Genomic DNA, 15737 nt, shown 5'->3' on the forward strand with positions numbered 1-15737 from the left:
GTACAGATAAGTCCCAGCAAAGAAAGGGGGATGGTGGGTGGGTAACCTGGACTGCAACAGTGAATACACTCAAACATCTACATTTATGGTAGGTACACAACTGTACTATGTTCATCATGTTTCACTGATGCAGTCATTACACTTAGGTTGAATCCCAAAGCTGAGGTCGGGCGGCTGGGTCTAAATAGAATTAGGAGTGGCTATAAGGCCCTGCAAGACTGCAATGGCAAAGCCTGCTCTGGATTTAGAGTAAAGAGGCAAGTGGTAGTGCTTAGTAAAAGTGTGCACTGAAGTCCCAAGTTGCAGCCTCCAAAATATCCTTGGTTGGTACTCCTCTGAGGAAGGCTGCTGAGGTGGCTGCTGCCCTGGTAGAATGTGGTCTAATGCCCTTAGGCACTGATTTACCATGCTGTGAATAGCAGAAACAAATGCAGTGTCCTATCCATTTTGAAATAGTCTGCTTTGAGATAGCCTTTTCTTGTGATCCTGCAGCATATGCCACTAAAAGTTGCTCAGTCTTTCTGAAAGCTTTAGTTTTGTCCAAGTAGAAGCATAGCTGTCTGTGTATGTCCATAGAATGCAGAAGTCTCTCCCCTTTATTCTGCGGGTTTGGGTAAAAAGTAGGCAAATGAATGGTTTGGTTAAGAGCCACACTGGACACTACCTTAGGCATAAATGTTGGGTTTGTACTTAGAGAAACTCTGTCCGGATGGAAGATAATAAAAGGTTCCACAGCCATTAATCCCTGTAACTCTGACACTTTTCTTGCTGAAGTTATTGCTAGGAGCAGAGCTGTTTTCCATGATAAGAATTTTATCTCAGCTGTATTGGCTGGCTCAAAAGGAGGCAGTGTGAGTTTTTCCAAGACAAAATTGAGGTCCCATGCAGGTATTGGTACTCTCTTTGGAGGTCTTATGTTTTTGGCCCTCCTGAGGAACTGCCTAAGCAATGGATATGAAAACATAGGTGGGTCTGTATTGCAATGAGCTGAAATGGTAGAGGCACGGATCTTAATTGATGAGAAGGATAGGCCTTTGTCCAGCATCTCTGTTAGATATTGTAAAATCTGAGGAATATTTGGAACAAGTGTGTCAATTCCTTGTGCCTGGTTCCAAGCACAGAATCTCTTCCATTTTTCTGCATAAGATTTTCTGGTGCTGGGCCTCCTGGCCTCCAAAATAACATCCATAACCGCTTTAGAGAGAAGGTGTATTCTGAATGGTTACAGTATCCGCCATGCAGCTAGATTTAGAGTTCTGAGTTGGCTGTGCAGGATCTGATTGTTTTGTTGGGTCAGTAAATGAGGAATTTGAGGCAATGTCCAGGCTGGGCCTTGGGACAAGCTCCTTAGGATTGGGTACCAGTGTTGGCGTGGCCAATCTGGGGCAATCAGTATCATTTGTGGCTTCTCTTGTCTGACCTTTAGGAGTACCTTGGGGAGGAGAGGCAGTGGAGGAATGGCATATACTGTAAGGTTGTTCCAGCTGAATGACAGAGCATCCACTTTCCATGCTTGTTTGTGATAAGTCCTTGTGCAGAATCTCTGAAGTTGGCAGTTGTGAGGGGAGGCAAAAAGATCTATGTCTGGGCGTCCCCATTTCCTTGTTATCATGCTGAAGTTTTTGGATCTAGTTTCCACTCATGAGGGTCCATGAGGTTTCTGCTTAGTTTGTCTGCCAGAGCATTTGTTTTTCCTGGCAGGAATTGTGCTTGCAGGTGTACTTGGTAAGTCAATGCTGTGTTCCACAAAATCATGGCTTGTCTGCAGAGGGGGTAGGAATGTGTGCCCCCCCCTGCTTGTTTATGTACCACATGACTGTGGTGTTGTCCATCTATCAACAGCTGTCCTGGATGAAGTAGGTCCTTGAAGGCTGTCAGGGCATTTTGTACAGCTAGCATCTCTTTTTGATTGATGTGTAGATGCCTTTGGCTTGGGGGCCATGTGCCCTGAATACATTTTCCTGCCATGTGGGCCCCCCAGGCATAATCTGATGCATCTGTTGTTAGGGTTTGCCTGGCTGTGGGTAAAGTGAATGGCTGTCCCTTGTTGCGGTGACAGGCCTGTGCCCACCACTGAAACTCCTGTTGCAGGCAGGGAATGAGTGAAATTAATGATTCCAGGCTGTGGCAATGTTGAGTCCAAACACTTTTTAGGTACCATTGTAGTTTCCTCATATGCAGTCTTGCATATGGAATTAGCAGAATGCAGGAGGCCATGTAGCCCAGAGCCTGCAGAATTTTTCTTGCAGATAATTGGGTCTTTGTTGCCATGCTTTCGAAGTAAGAAGTCAGTTGCCTTTGTTTGTCTGGAGTGAGATAAGCCATCTGGGCAGTTGTATTTAAGCTTGCACCCAGGAATATTATCTCTTGAGAGGGTACTAGTTTTGATTTCTTTTCGTTTACTGTGTACCCTAGGCAAATTAGTAATCTTTTTACAAACGCCAGATGCTTTAGTAGAATGTCTTTGGCCTCTGCTTGAATAAGGCAGTCGTCCAAGTAAGGATATATTTGAATTCCTCTGTCCGGAAAATGCAGTTACTGGTGCCAGGCATTTTGTGAAGACCCTGGGCGCAGTAGATAAGCCAAAGGGCAGTGCAGAGAATTGGTAGTGCATTGAGCCAGCTATGAATCTGAGGTATCTTCTACAAGATTGTCTGATTGGGACATGCAGGTATGCCTCTTTGAGGTCCAAAGTTACAAGCCAAGCCTTTTTGTCCAGCATGGACAGAAGCTGCTGCAGAGTCAACATTTTGAATTTCGGAACGTCCAGAAAAGTATTTAGAATAGACAGGTCCAGAATTGGTCTCCATGCTTTGTCCTTTCTTGGTACTAAGAAAAGTCTTGAGTAAAATCCTCGTCCCTGCTCTTGTTGTGGCACTGGCTGAATAGCCCTCATGTCCATGAGAGATGAAACTTGATTTTGTGCCTCTGCCCATTGATTGTGTGGCAGGTCTGGCATACCTTTTGCCTTTGGAAGGGTGTGAAAGTGGAACCTGTAGCCCTGAGAGACTATATTTAAGACCCATTTGTCCTGTGCCAATTTTGTGAAAAAAGTGTTAGCTTTCCCCTTAAGGGTGCTGCCAAAAGATAAATGCTTGGCATTGGCAGAGGGAAGTCATTAGGACTGTTTCCTATATGGCTGTGATTTGTCTTCTCCGCTTTTGGAGGTAGAAGCACCCCACTGTTTGGGCCTGTATGAGCCCTGGGGCTGTTGTCTGCCTCTAGGGCATCTGTATCTGCCTCTTAGTGGCCTGTCTGACACGGGAAAGGACCAATTCTTAGAAGGCCAGTTCCTGCTAAATCTGGTTGGCTGCACCTGTAAGAAATCCTTCACTGTCTGCATAGACTTAGATTTATCCTCCATTTTCTTCAACACCTCTTCTGCCTTAACACCAAACAAAGTATCATGCTGTAATGGAGCATCTAATAATTTTGCTTTAACATGATCAGGTAGAGTCTGTTCTTTTAACCAAGCATGCCTTCTAATGACCGAGCCTGTTACAGTGGCCCTGCTAGAGGCCTCCAGTGAATCATAACCACATTGCAAAGTATGTTTTCCCACTTGTTCAGCTGCATGCAATAAATCCTGCAATTCCTTGTTCTCAGCACATTCAGAATTTGTCAACATTTTCTGTTTTAACAGAGACATTAAATATTGCTGATATTTAAGCATATGAAACTGACAATTTAAAGCCCTTACAGCCAAGGTAGCAGAAGTGTAAACTTTTTTCCCCCATCTGTCCAGTGCCCTAGAATCTCTGTCTGAGGGGACAGGTTTTTTTGCAGTAGCAGCCTTGACCCCTTTGGGACCCTGTGAAATAGATTCTGGGTCAGCAGCAGGGTTTTTATATAGAAATGTATGAGAATCTGGAACCCTGTAGTATCTGTCTGGCTTAACAGGTGCAGGAGGTAAAGAGTCAGGAGATAGGCTGGACTCTGAAAATACATCATATACAATGTCTAGAACACGAGGAATAGCAAGAGGTCTGTGCTGAGGTAGTAAAAGAAAGTCTCTGAGCCTTTTCTTAGAATCTGAATAATCTTGGCTCTCCCAGTGGAAATGCTCCCTCGTGGTAAGCAAGGTTTCCCCAAATGAGTAATCCTCAGGAGGAGAAGCTGAAGGAATAGATTCTTCAACATCAGAATCCTCACAGGGAGGAATAGAGTATCACTGTTCTGAAGAGGAGTCAGAGGAAATGGAAACCTGATCAGAGGAATCATATTCAGTGTCTTGCCTAGGCCTCTTATCAGGAGGTGGATGGGGACCCCTGATCAAAGTAGGTCTTCAGCCATTTTGAGCATCTGTTTCTTAGGCATGGAAGTCTGTCCTATTGAGTGCTGTACTTGTTTTCTTGTCTTTAAAACTGTTTTAGTCTTTGTCTTTGATGCTGAAGTTGGCTTGATATAAAGTTGTGTAGGTCTGAAAACATCCTCAGAAGCCGATGCCTGCTCAGCGGCTCCTGACCCATCTGAGGGATTAGTTTCCGAAGGCCCAATACCTTGAGTATCCAGAGGCCTAGCTGTCTCCATGTGGGAGTCAGAGGCGGCCTGTGGCTCTGAGGTAGCGGGTGTCAGGGGCTGCGAAAGTGCCTCACTGAGAACCAGCGACTGGCCTAGAAGAGGCTTCATCGTCGGTTTTGGACCTCGGATGCCTGTCCTTTTCTTTTTCCTTGCGCTTTTTATGAACTCCGGTCGTCGGCTGTTCTGACGGCATTATGTAGTTAAACCTTCAGCCAAAGTAATGAAAAGCAAACTCGTACCAACGCTTAATAGTGCGTTGGTTAAATCTAGCACAAAACTGACAACTAGCAACATCGTGGTCAGGGCCTAGGCAAGGAACACAGTAAGAGTGAAAATCCTTATGAGGTATTTGCTTCCCACATGAAATACAACTGTTAACTTTTTCTGACATTGGACTGGAGCAAGAAAAAAGTTTACCCAATGGGGTACTTAGCATTATAGAATACTTTGGATCTGATATTCAATTTAGAAAATCTCAGGAGTTGGCCGACTGGCACTTGCAAACTGCTTTTGCTTCAGGCACCACGCGGCAAGAAAGACTGAAGAAAATGGCGTCAGCTGCATCTTTTATACCCCTGGCGCACTGATGTCAGGGAAGAGGCGACAGCAACCGACGCCGGACCAAGACTTTGGAATTCGGGCCGACTGTGGGTAGCCTGCCAGCAGGATAACCCAAGTGTAATGACTGCAACAGTGAAACACAATGAACATCAGAAGCGGCCAAGCAAATTTTTTCCCTGGAAAGAATTTCCTTAAAAGCCACTTCGCTATTTTGCCTTTTTGTTGTTTTAAGTTCGACCAAGATGCATTCGACAGAATGAGTCTTCGGTCATCTAATAGGAACTCTAAAAATCATAATGGATGGGATATGCAGGATGACAATAAAGATGCTTTTTTAAGAGACCTAAGTCCACAGCTGCATGGCTTCCATGCACAAGACAATGGACTGCTACCCTTTTTGTTATATCACATTGCTATATGGTTGAAAGCCCAGATCAGAACATCCCGTGTTCATACAGGGAATGAAAGACGTGAGTGCAAGGCAAGTTCCAACAAGCTCTAAAAAGATTTCTGTAGTGAGTTCTCTTTCCTGGAAATCAATATCTATAAGCCTTTAAATATCACAGGAGAGTCACTCACGAAATCAGGGAGGTCACTTAAACAATGATTGAGTTAGGGGGAGCTGGAGGAAAGCATCTAATGAATAGTCTTCTGGTGACAACCACCACAATAATATCCCTAACCAAGGGGAGAACAGTGACTGGAAATGGACAGAACACTTGCTCTGAGATGACCAAGCCCATCACAAGTAAAAGTGACCCAATAGAATGGCTTCAGTGGCCATCACTACGAGATGCAGAACTCTGACCGTGTAGCTTTCTAGGGCTTGAATGACCTGAAAACAATTCCAGAAACAGACTGAAAATATCTTAAACACAGCTTTAGAGGAAATCAACAGAATCCTCCTAACTGGGACAAAATCTCAAGATTTATAGAAGTCCATCAACAGTGAAACACAGTCTTCCATAGACTGGACAAATAGATTTCCTGGAATGGGGCCTGCAAACAGCCAGTCTTTCAATTATCATAAAACCTAAATTCTCTACTTACACAAGACAGCTACCCACTACTAGTGGGCACCTTATAATGACATGTGATGCTGATGGCAACCCAAAAGACAATGCAGAGAACCCAGAACCGTAGCAAGGGTGGAGGAAAGGGGATGGCTACTCCAAATGGAAGCTGGTGGTGGGTATGATAAGCAGTGTCAAATAAGTGCCAGTTAGTCCCTGGTAGTAGTGCATGCAATCATTTAAGCAACCACAATTGTGAGCATGTTTTTTTTAAATTACAGACAGTACTTGTTCTAAGGGGGTGGGGTCAGTAGAATGTAAGCATTCCTGAATGGTCTCAAGGAACTGACAATTACACAGTACCAGTCATGCCCTTTGTAAGATGAGACACCTTTCGTTTGGTTTTCAACATAGTTGGAAGGGGTGCCAGATGGGGATGTTGCCAGGGGCACTGACTGACCTTGTGATAGCTCGGATCAAAACTAAAATATATCTTAATCCATGCTGAACCTGAGGAAGTGTCAGTTCAGAGGATGAATGAGAATACACAGCTAAACATCCTGAAAATCCAGAATGCAAAGCCAATCCCCAGCACTGAAAAGAGACAAATGTCTAGCATGGTAATGTATACACTTGTGTGAGGCACTCATCATAAAAAAAATAAAATGTCTGTTTTTTTTTCAGGCCTCATTTTTCCATGTATACTTGTCAGTGAAATCTAGCAACACTGGCAAGAACTAAGCTATAGTAAAGGATTTGGTATGCGGGGTGGGAGGGGGGGGTCACCACTTCCTGAATTACCACTGAAGGCCACCAAGGGTACATAGTATAAATGCAGGAATCTTTGTGCTCTGTCACTTTTCCCAAGTGTCTGCTGCTGAGTTTATTTATATGTCTTTGCCACTTAACTGGTAAATTCCAGCTGGGTGTCAAACATTTACAATAGAGGCCAGGTGGTAAGAACATATCCAGCTACATAAAATGAATGCATATATATGCAAATGTGAAATCAGCAATAAAGCAAATGGGCATTTTACATGAACGTACGTCAGTAAAAGCATGCAGAATACTTCACTACAACAAGTAGGCTGCATCAAATGCAACTAGAAATGCAAAACTGTACACAGAAAGGACTAGACTGATAATAGAAATATAAAAAAATGGCTCTGCAATCAATAGGGCGTCTAACTCAGTCAAAAATCCTACAATTTCATACAATACATATATTTCTAAAATATCTTATTCAATTATTTACAGTAAATACATGAAGCACAGCCGGCATATGACAGCAAACCTTACTGATGACATGTTTGACAATCCAAATTGAACTGTAGTTCATAGGAAGCGAGATGGTCTCCTGATGACACTTTTGCCTAGAAGTTCCAGTACCCTGTAGAACATGTTGATTTGCCTATTGCTTGTAATGCTGCAAACCCTTTTTTTGCTTCACAGATGCTGATTAAGATGCAAAATTGGAATTGAATGAACCTTAATTCCTGTTGCATATGAAGATAATATTTAATTGGGAGTTCTTTGCAGAATGGGAATTTCCTTCAAGGTGTGTTCATCTTCATTTTTCATAAGAAAGTAGAGTACTGCTATCTACCCCCCCCCCCAATCCCTGAAGGTTTTCCTATGAATAAACTAGGATGATATCATTAAATCTTTGCAATTACTGCAACATTTTAATCGAAAGTCTAAGTCTAGACCAAACAAAATGAGAAATAAAGTAATAATCTGGATGTCAGCCTTGCTTATTTGGATACATTTGACTAAATAGACTGAAATACAGGCTCCTAAGTCTTCATCATCTAGATAGTAATTTAGCACCAAAAGTAAACTTTTCCTCGTCACCCCTATGACTGAGAGAGACAAATTCCTGACTATGACCCAAACATCCCATGTTCAACTAGCTGCACAGCTGATGAAGGGGACAAGCTGTGCCTGATAGACATGAGTAGCTGCTGCTGGGGGAAGGGCAGTGGCATTACTCCTCCTCCTGCATGACAGAGCCATGGATGTTTTACGTGTGGACATTGAACCTGCTGAGGTCATGCTGACCTGAATTGCACTGAACTAACCAGGAAAGGCATGTGTGGATGGATGCATGCATGCTTCCTGCAGAAAGATTTACTTAGTGGAGTTAATGACAGCTGCCACAGAGTTCAGGTGCTTCAATGGATAGGATGGGAATCTGTTTGGTCCACTAAAACCGACCTACTCCCTACTTCATGACCCCCACTTCTCTGGGGAACAAATGGGCTGATTAGGCCGTCCAGCCAGGGGAAAGAGCATGCCACAGGACTCTTGGCCAGGTTGGAAAGCATCTGGCTCCCATACCAAGATGTGAATGAATGGTGAGAAGCAAAGGGAACCACTTGGCAAGACCCAGGGGATGGGGAAAACATTTCCTATAAAGTTACAAAAATTAACCAACAGCTAGCCCCAACCCTACCACTAACTACTACTGAGGCACTGTGAAAAAATTGCAGATGCAGCCTCTCTCTCCCAGAGGCATTGTCATGAAACATGATCTTAAAGGAGAGGCATACTTAAAGAAACAAAGTGTCAACTGATAGCGGGAATGATCAAAAGAAGACTGTATCCTGCCTGCTGAGACAGCTGTGAGAATAAATTAAAATACAGTATTTTGTTTTAATTTGTTGCCATTATTAGTTAATGATATATGGGACTAACACAAAAGATAAATGATAAAGGAATACTGTGAAAGATCATCTTTTAATCACAACACTCAAGTAAAAAGTCTGAAATTCCCACACAAAAAAGAAGCTACAGTGTGTTATCTGACTCGGAGTTTGGACATTATACGTAGCAGGAATGGCACATTGCTTTCAAAACATCAGATGTTGTACAAGCTTTTCAGAATATTTCAGCAGAAGGACAAACCACAGAAAGGCTGTGTGCACAGCACCAGAATTCTTTGGCACAGGCGGGCATGAATCAACCCTTCCAAGCTCCAGAGTGACTCTGTGCAATGGTTCAGATACCACACCTCCTATCTCAGTGCTAAGCCATGTAAGGGAGAGGTCTTTTGGAAGCATATAGACACCCACTGCTATATAACAGTCACTTCCTGAAGGGAAGGTATGAAGGAACACACTAGGTTTCAACACCACCGCAACCATCTAAAGTGAGTTTCTTTGTTTACAACTGGAAGCTGCAGCAGCATGATGGCAGACAAGTGTGCTTGTCCTGGGGAGAAAAGGAGGGCTGACTCTTAATGGTTCTCAATAACTCTGTCAATTTATTTTCAGATGGCTATACTAGTGGGAGAAACAGCAAACTGCACAGACAGCAGCAAGAATGGCATACAGACCAATGTTGCACAGTTGATGCATTCTGCATGTAACACACAGATACATATCCTGTTCAGAAAAATGAATGTACACTCTGATCTGCATAAAAGCTCACCTTTAGTGGATTTATTCTGGAATCCATCCTGCCTTCCTCTATGTCTAATATTTCCTGTCTGATGTTGATAAGAGCATCACAGAACCTGTCCAGTTCGGCCTTGTCCTCAGACTCAGTTGGTTCAATCATCAGCGTGCCAGGCACAGGCCAGGACATCGTCGGAGCATGGAATCCTACCAAAAGCACAAAATGTGAATAACAGCAATTACACAAATATTCAAACAATGGCATAGATGTCCAGATGAAACTAACAATATGAATGATGCTAAAATGTCACAAAATCTTTCATTATTAAATACAACACAGAGGCAGTGAAATATGCAAGTGGTACACAGTATATAGTCACAGGTGTGCTTTCAGCAGTTATATTAAACTTGACACTGCAATCCCAATACTGTTTCATAAAAGGATGATGCATTACATTTAAAAGGACTAATTAGCCATGTGGAAAACATATTTGTTTTCACCCCCCGACCTTGCACAGTTGTTCCATTACGAACATCTAATTGAACTCTGTGGCTCATTCTTTCCCACATGGGAAAAGCAATCATTCCTTCCATTCCCCTGGCAAGAGTGGGATGGTATGGAGCAGGCCAGCTTGTTGGTCCTGGGGGGGGGGGGTTAAGTCTACCCTCTGTCCAGTGGGAGTCCTCCCTTCCCTATGGTGGCTACTCTACGCCTCTAATTGTTGTCTCCCAAGGGTAAGTGCGTCTCTGCATGCTGTATTCTCCTTTGTTTTACTGGTGCTAAGCATCATAACTGCACTGGGTCAAACTCCAGTGGGTAACACTTAAATTGCCTGCTAGGTGTCGCCCTTGTGGCAAGATGATGTATGAAGACCCAGTATTCTTGTAGCTGTATAAACAAATGCCGGTACTATTGTTCCACCCCACTGGCTTCTCCTGATTGCACCCCTCAACAGTTTGGACACAGGTCTGGTTTACAAGTGCTGTTGCCTACTTTGGACTATGTGAGCATGAAGCATGGCTTCAGATCCTGGAAAATGTAATCTGGCTCTCTCAGTTTCATTTTCATGCCACATAGGACATCGGGCAATGAGGCACACATTTCTGTAGCAATTACGGTTTTACAGGCTCGGGTTGCTAGCCTGGCACCTAACCCTCCTTGGAGGATGTACCACAGACTCACACAGACACACACACCTAGGGCCATTTTAGAGTGTTCAATCCACATGATGCATGACTTTGGAATGTGGGGGGACACTGGTGCACCAGGAGGAAACCCATGCAAACACAGGGAGGACATGCAGACTCTGCACAGAAGGCACCCCAGCTGAGAATCAAACCAGAGAACCTCTTGCTGTGAGGCAACAACGTTAATCGCTGCATCACTGAGCCACCTCTGGGAAATGTAATACCTGTTGTGAAATTGGTGAAATGGGAAAGAACTGGGAGACAGAGTCTGAACAAGGAGAAGGCGAGCTGGTTGTGGCCTGTTTTTTGGCTGGAATGTGAAGGAAGGAAAGACATGGAATAGCCACTTGAAGGGATTTTGAACATTGATGTTACTGCTGTGAGGATGGTGTGACTAATAAAAATGTTTTTTCATTATGAACCTGGGATGTGAAGCTTGTTTGAAACTGCACATCATGAGATTTTTGATTATGTTAGATAATGCTGCTAAACTGAAATGGATGAATGATGTTTATGCAGTAACATAAGAGGTCAAACTACTTGACACTCTCTTGAAGTTGCATATTATGTGAGACTTTTGGCCTTGTGGTGAACAGTGCGGTCACTGCAGTCCCGAGATCAAGGTTACTGTAAGTTAGGGAAGTTCTGTATAAAAGAAACATTAATTAGGTAGTCAATTTAAGTGCTGTCTATGATTATCTGAATACACTGCAAGCCAAAGCTTCAAAGAATATGGGACTGTCAGTTTTTAAAATGTTACAGAATATGTTTTTGTGACTTTTACAGCACACATTTCAGTGTGTTGGGGGGGGTTAAGTTTTAGGTACAGCAGATATCCAATCACTATACTGAGTGCTGGCTCTTAATCTGAAGTCAGACATTCATGATGGCATCACAATGAAAAACTTGGGCAATATTTTAATTTATTTTTCTTTAATTGACCCTGTGTAGTTCACCAGATTTATAGGGATGTTTGAATGTGGAGCAATCAGAAGTGCTCTGCAGTGGTATGCTTAGTAATGGCACCATGGACACGTGATTCAAAAGTTACAGAATTTTTAAGTGGTTTACTGTTATTTTGTGCCATAAGTGAATGTATGAATATTTTATGTGCTATATTACCCGATAAAATTGGTATTATATTTAGTAAATGTCATGTGAAATTTATATAACTTTTCTTAAAGAAACAAAAAAAAGTTTTACAAATGTTTACATTAACTTGTGAAGCCAAGTTTAATATGGCCTACCACTGTTAAAGGGCACTAAGCAATAATTTTCTGTGGCCTTACAAATGTACATATTACACTGTGAAACCAAGTTCTACTGGGGTGTATGACTGTTAGAATGTATCAAGGTTTTATGGTTTCTGTGACATTAATGTTGAAATTATACTTACAAGGCTAATAATGCATACTACATTTACATGATCTTTCTTGTATGTTAGCTTTCTATTAACATTCCTAGGGATCCTCAGAGGGATAAAATATTGATAAAATGCTTTCTAAGAGATAACATTTCTGGATGATAATTTTTAAACATCTTTTTAACACCACATAGTGGCATTACTCATTCACTTATAAAAGAGAAAACAAACCATTACACAGATGATCCCCCGGATTCACTAATCCTCCATGTAACACTTAATAAGTCTTACTCGGAGGCTGCAGTTGAACGGTTTGACATCAGCGTGCCATGAATATTCATGAGGGCACGCTGACTCAACTGTAACTCTTACACGGACTGAGTAGGAAAGCAGGGGGTGTGTCCGACTGCCGAGCAGTCTAAATGTGCATGCCCCTGCAAGGTTTTAAAAAGCTTAATGTCAACACACAAGAGCGAGTTCGCTCAAATGTACTTGCATCCAACACCACACTCCCTGACACTGTAACCCCCCATCACACTTATATAAAGTAAATAATTACATATATTTTTTAAATCCATGATACAGCTGCCCGTATTTGCGCGTGTGTGCGCGGGAGTGCCCATTGCTTAGCAAGAGTTAGCAATTCTGACATGGAAGAGCATAAAAAAGAATGTTTATGCAAATCACACCAAATTGCAATAGCGTAATGGTAGAGCGTATGCACAAAGAGAAGGCATTCACAGTTCGAGTCCCACCACTCCCCTTCTTATTTATGTTTTAAATCAGTATTTGAAATAATACCAGACATATATGATTAAAATTTTATTAAAAGCAGTGACATGGCCAATGTATCAGTGAACAAACTAAATATTTTTAAAGGACCCAGATATATAATAGCCTGCTGTTAAGCAACGCTTTACACAGCTAAACACAGGTGCCCATAGTTTAATAGCGCTTTACCCAGCTAAACAGAGGTGCCCATAGTCTAACATCGCTTTACCCAGCTAAACAGAGTTGCTCATAGTTTAATAGCGCTTTACCCAGCTAAACAGAGTTGCCCATAGCTTAATAGCGCTTTACCCAGCACAGTAGACTTGCCCAAAGTTTAAAAGTGCTTTATCCAGCGCAATGTGTTTGCGCGAACATGCGCGCCGCGCCAACCAGGGCACCGTGGAGCAAAGTAGAGCTAAGTTGCTTAAATGCAGCCATACCCCCTAGCCTGTCTAGACAGTATTAAAATAAAAGAATGACAAGGTTCGAACCCGGGTCCCTGTGCATCATAATCAAAGTACAGAACCACTAAGCCATGACAACATAGGGGAAGAAGCCACTATTAACATTCATATACTTACGAATGGTAGTTTAACCATTACTAAGTAGGTCTGCAGTCAGCCGAGAATTTTACAAAATGGCCAATCACAAAAAAGTGTGGGAAATGCGGCATATTTAAGCCCCATAGGTGGGAATACTCGTCATAACTGATTGTAGCTCACATTTGCAGTCAGAATGGCAGGTGCAGGAGAGGGTTCCCGCTTCCAAGCGCAACGTTGGGGCATCGAGGAGTCCAAATACATGGTTTGGCTCCTTGTCCACCGTCACGAGTCAAGACTCCTACAGGGCCAGTTCCAAGGGATGGAGTACAAGGCAGAGGCTTGGAACCGGTTAGCTCGTGACCTCACCAATGCCACAGGTGTTCCTCTGACTGGTGAGCAGGTCCGTCACCACTATGCAAACCTGAAGAGACGAAAGCAGAACCACCTGAACCAGTGGATACAGGAGGCCCGTGGGATGCAGAATGCCCCACAACTGAGTATGTAGCCATGGAATGCAGTATGTAAGAATTGATAATGGAGTATTTATAACGGATAGGTATGCCAATATCCCTTCATTTACTTTACAGTTGCAAGTGATCATGCTACGAATCAGCAAGCCTATGCTGATAGGCTGCTAAGGCTGTGCCACCAGGCAGGTTAGTGATTATTCTGCATGTATTGTTATATAAAATATGGGAGAGAGCCTGAAAGAAAGTGTTGTAGTCCAATAAAACAGCCATAGAATTGCCTGAATAAGTCCTCTGCATGTACTGTCAGATAAAAACGTCAGAGAGGCAGAAAAAGAGTGTAGTAACCCATTAAGAAAGGTAACATATGTCTGGAATAATATTTCTGCAGGCACCGTCATATAACATAAGTGAGTGAGACTGAAAAAAGATTGTTCTAACCTATTAATAAAGGTATAATATGTCTTGAACATGTCTGCCATAAACACTGTTAAAACAAATAAAGGAGTGAACCTGTGGAAAAGTGTGCAATGTCATTAATAAAGGTCTAAAACCCAGAGTGTGTCTGTGTCACAGAGTCTGAAATGTTGTTGTACCTTTGCATTTTACAAACAGTACTGTTTGAAAATGTGCTGGCAACCCAGAGTTATGCAGTCCCATATAAAGTAGGTGATGGAAGTGCTAGTAGCTGTGAAACATATATACAGTCCACAATAGTCAGTTACTGGCTGGCATGAATAAGTAAACCTAGCACACATGTAGCATGTAATTATTCACCAGAAATGTGAGTGTGTGTCAAGAAATGCAGGGTTCTGTACAAATCGAAGTGAAAATGTCATGTGAAAACATCCCATATATGTAGATAAAGAAATATAAATGCAAACAAGAAATATGTAGCAGTAACATCTGCATCCTGGACAGTTAGCATGTCAGATATAGGTCAGGCATATATTGAACTAGCCAAACCCATGACACAACCTAATGTATGGTGGCAAGTGTAATAATACAGGTCGGGGATATACACTTGCAGTCACTGGGAATGTAGTGTAGACTAAAAGGTCATTATAAGATGTTAACCAAGGTTTTTTCTACACCCTACCGTATGTGCATAAACCATGCAATTCCACACCTCAATGGGTATGTGTAACCTTAAATATTTGTTGGGACATATGTCCTATTGTTTTATAAATATTTGCATTGATGTTGATGCATGTGCCCTGTTCAAACACCGCGTTCATGGTGGCCTGTTGCTACCAAACATCTCTGCATGCTGTTGGAATATCCACTGTCGTCCAATATATGCATGTGTTATGCTTGCTGTTTAACTGTTGGAACCTTGGTGTGTTGGGTTAATGGGAATATTACTACATGCTGTTACAACTAATCTGGAATGATGGTGTTTATGTTGTAATTAAACACACCTAATCACAGAACGTATGGAAAAGCCGGTCCCAGGGAACCCACCTGTCCCTCCTCAGTTGGCAAGTGCACCTGGCACCAGCGGCTTCTGGTGCCCAGCCCAGGCTCCCCACCTCCATTGGTCCTGTGCCACCTTCGGGTGGAAGCGCTGCAGGGGATGGGGCTCGTCCCTCCCGTGCAAGCGTGGGCAGAGAAGGGCCACCTGTCACTCTTGCTAGGGTCCGGGCTGTGGTGCCTAGGGAGATCCAGCGTTCAGTCGCTGATCCCCTATGCCAGCTCGAGGCGAGAGTGGCGCGTCTCTCGGGTGAGCCTGCCCGTCCTACACAGCCCTCAGCACAGCCACCCTCAGGGCTGTGAAGGTGCAGTGGTGACTGCCCATGGGTGGGATCTCAGTTTCACTGTTACCATCTGTGGGCTCATGGGCTTGCGATTTCCAAACATCCTTCCCCGCCAATTGTGTTCACCCACCCCATGTGTCAAACTCCACCCCTGCA

The 15737-nt window shown here is 43.1% G+C and overlaps 1 protein-coding gene across 2 annotated transcripts in view; it reads right to left on the bottom strand.

Moving 5' to 3' along the window:
* Positions 1-15737, bottom strand: part of GLDC (glycine decarboxylase) — a 1044727-nt gene that overhangs the window by 42356 nt on the left and 986634 nt on the right. For both annotated transcript variants that reach the window (XM_044061077.1, XM_044061078.1), the window contains one exon: positions 9528-9700. In XM_044061077.1, the coding sequence (XP_043917012.1) occupies positions 9528-9700 (173 nt within the window). The remainder of the gene's footprint in view (positions 1-9527; positions 9701-15737) is intronic.

This window comes from Protopterus annectens, chromosome 2.part0 (genome assembly GCF_019279795.1).
Source record: "Protopterus annectens isolate FY-2018-M chromosome 2.part0, PAN1.0, whole genome shotgun sequence".
In the NCBI taxonomy this organism is placed as follows: domain Eukaryota; kingdom Metazoa; phylum Chordata; order Ceratodontiformes; family Protopteridae; genus Protopterus; species Protopterus annectens.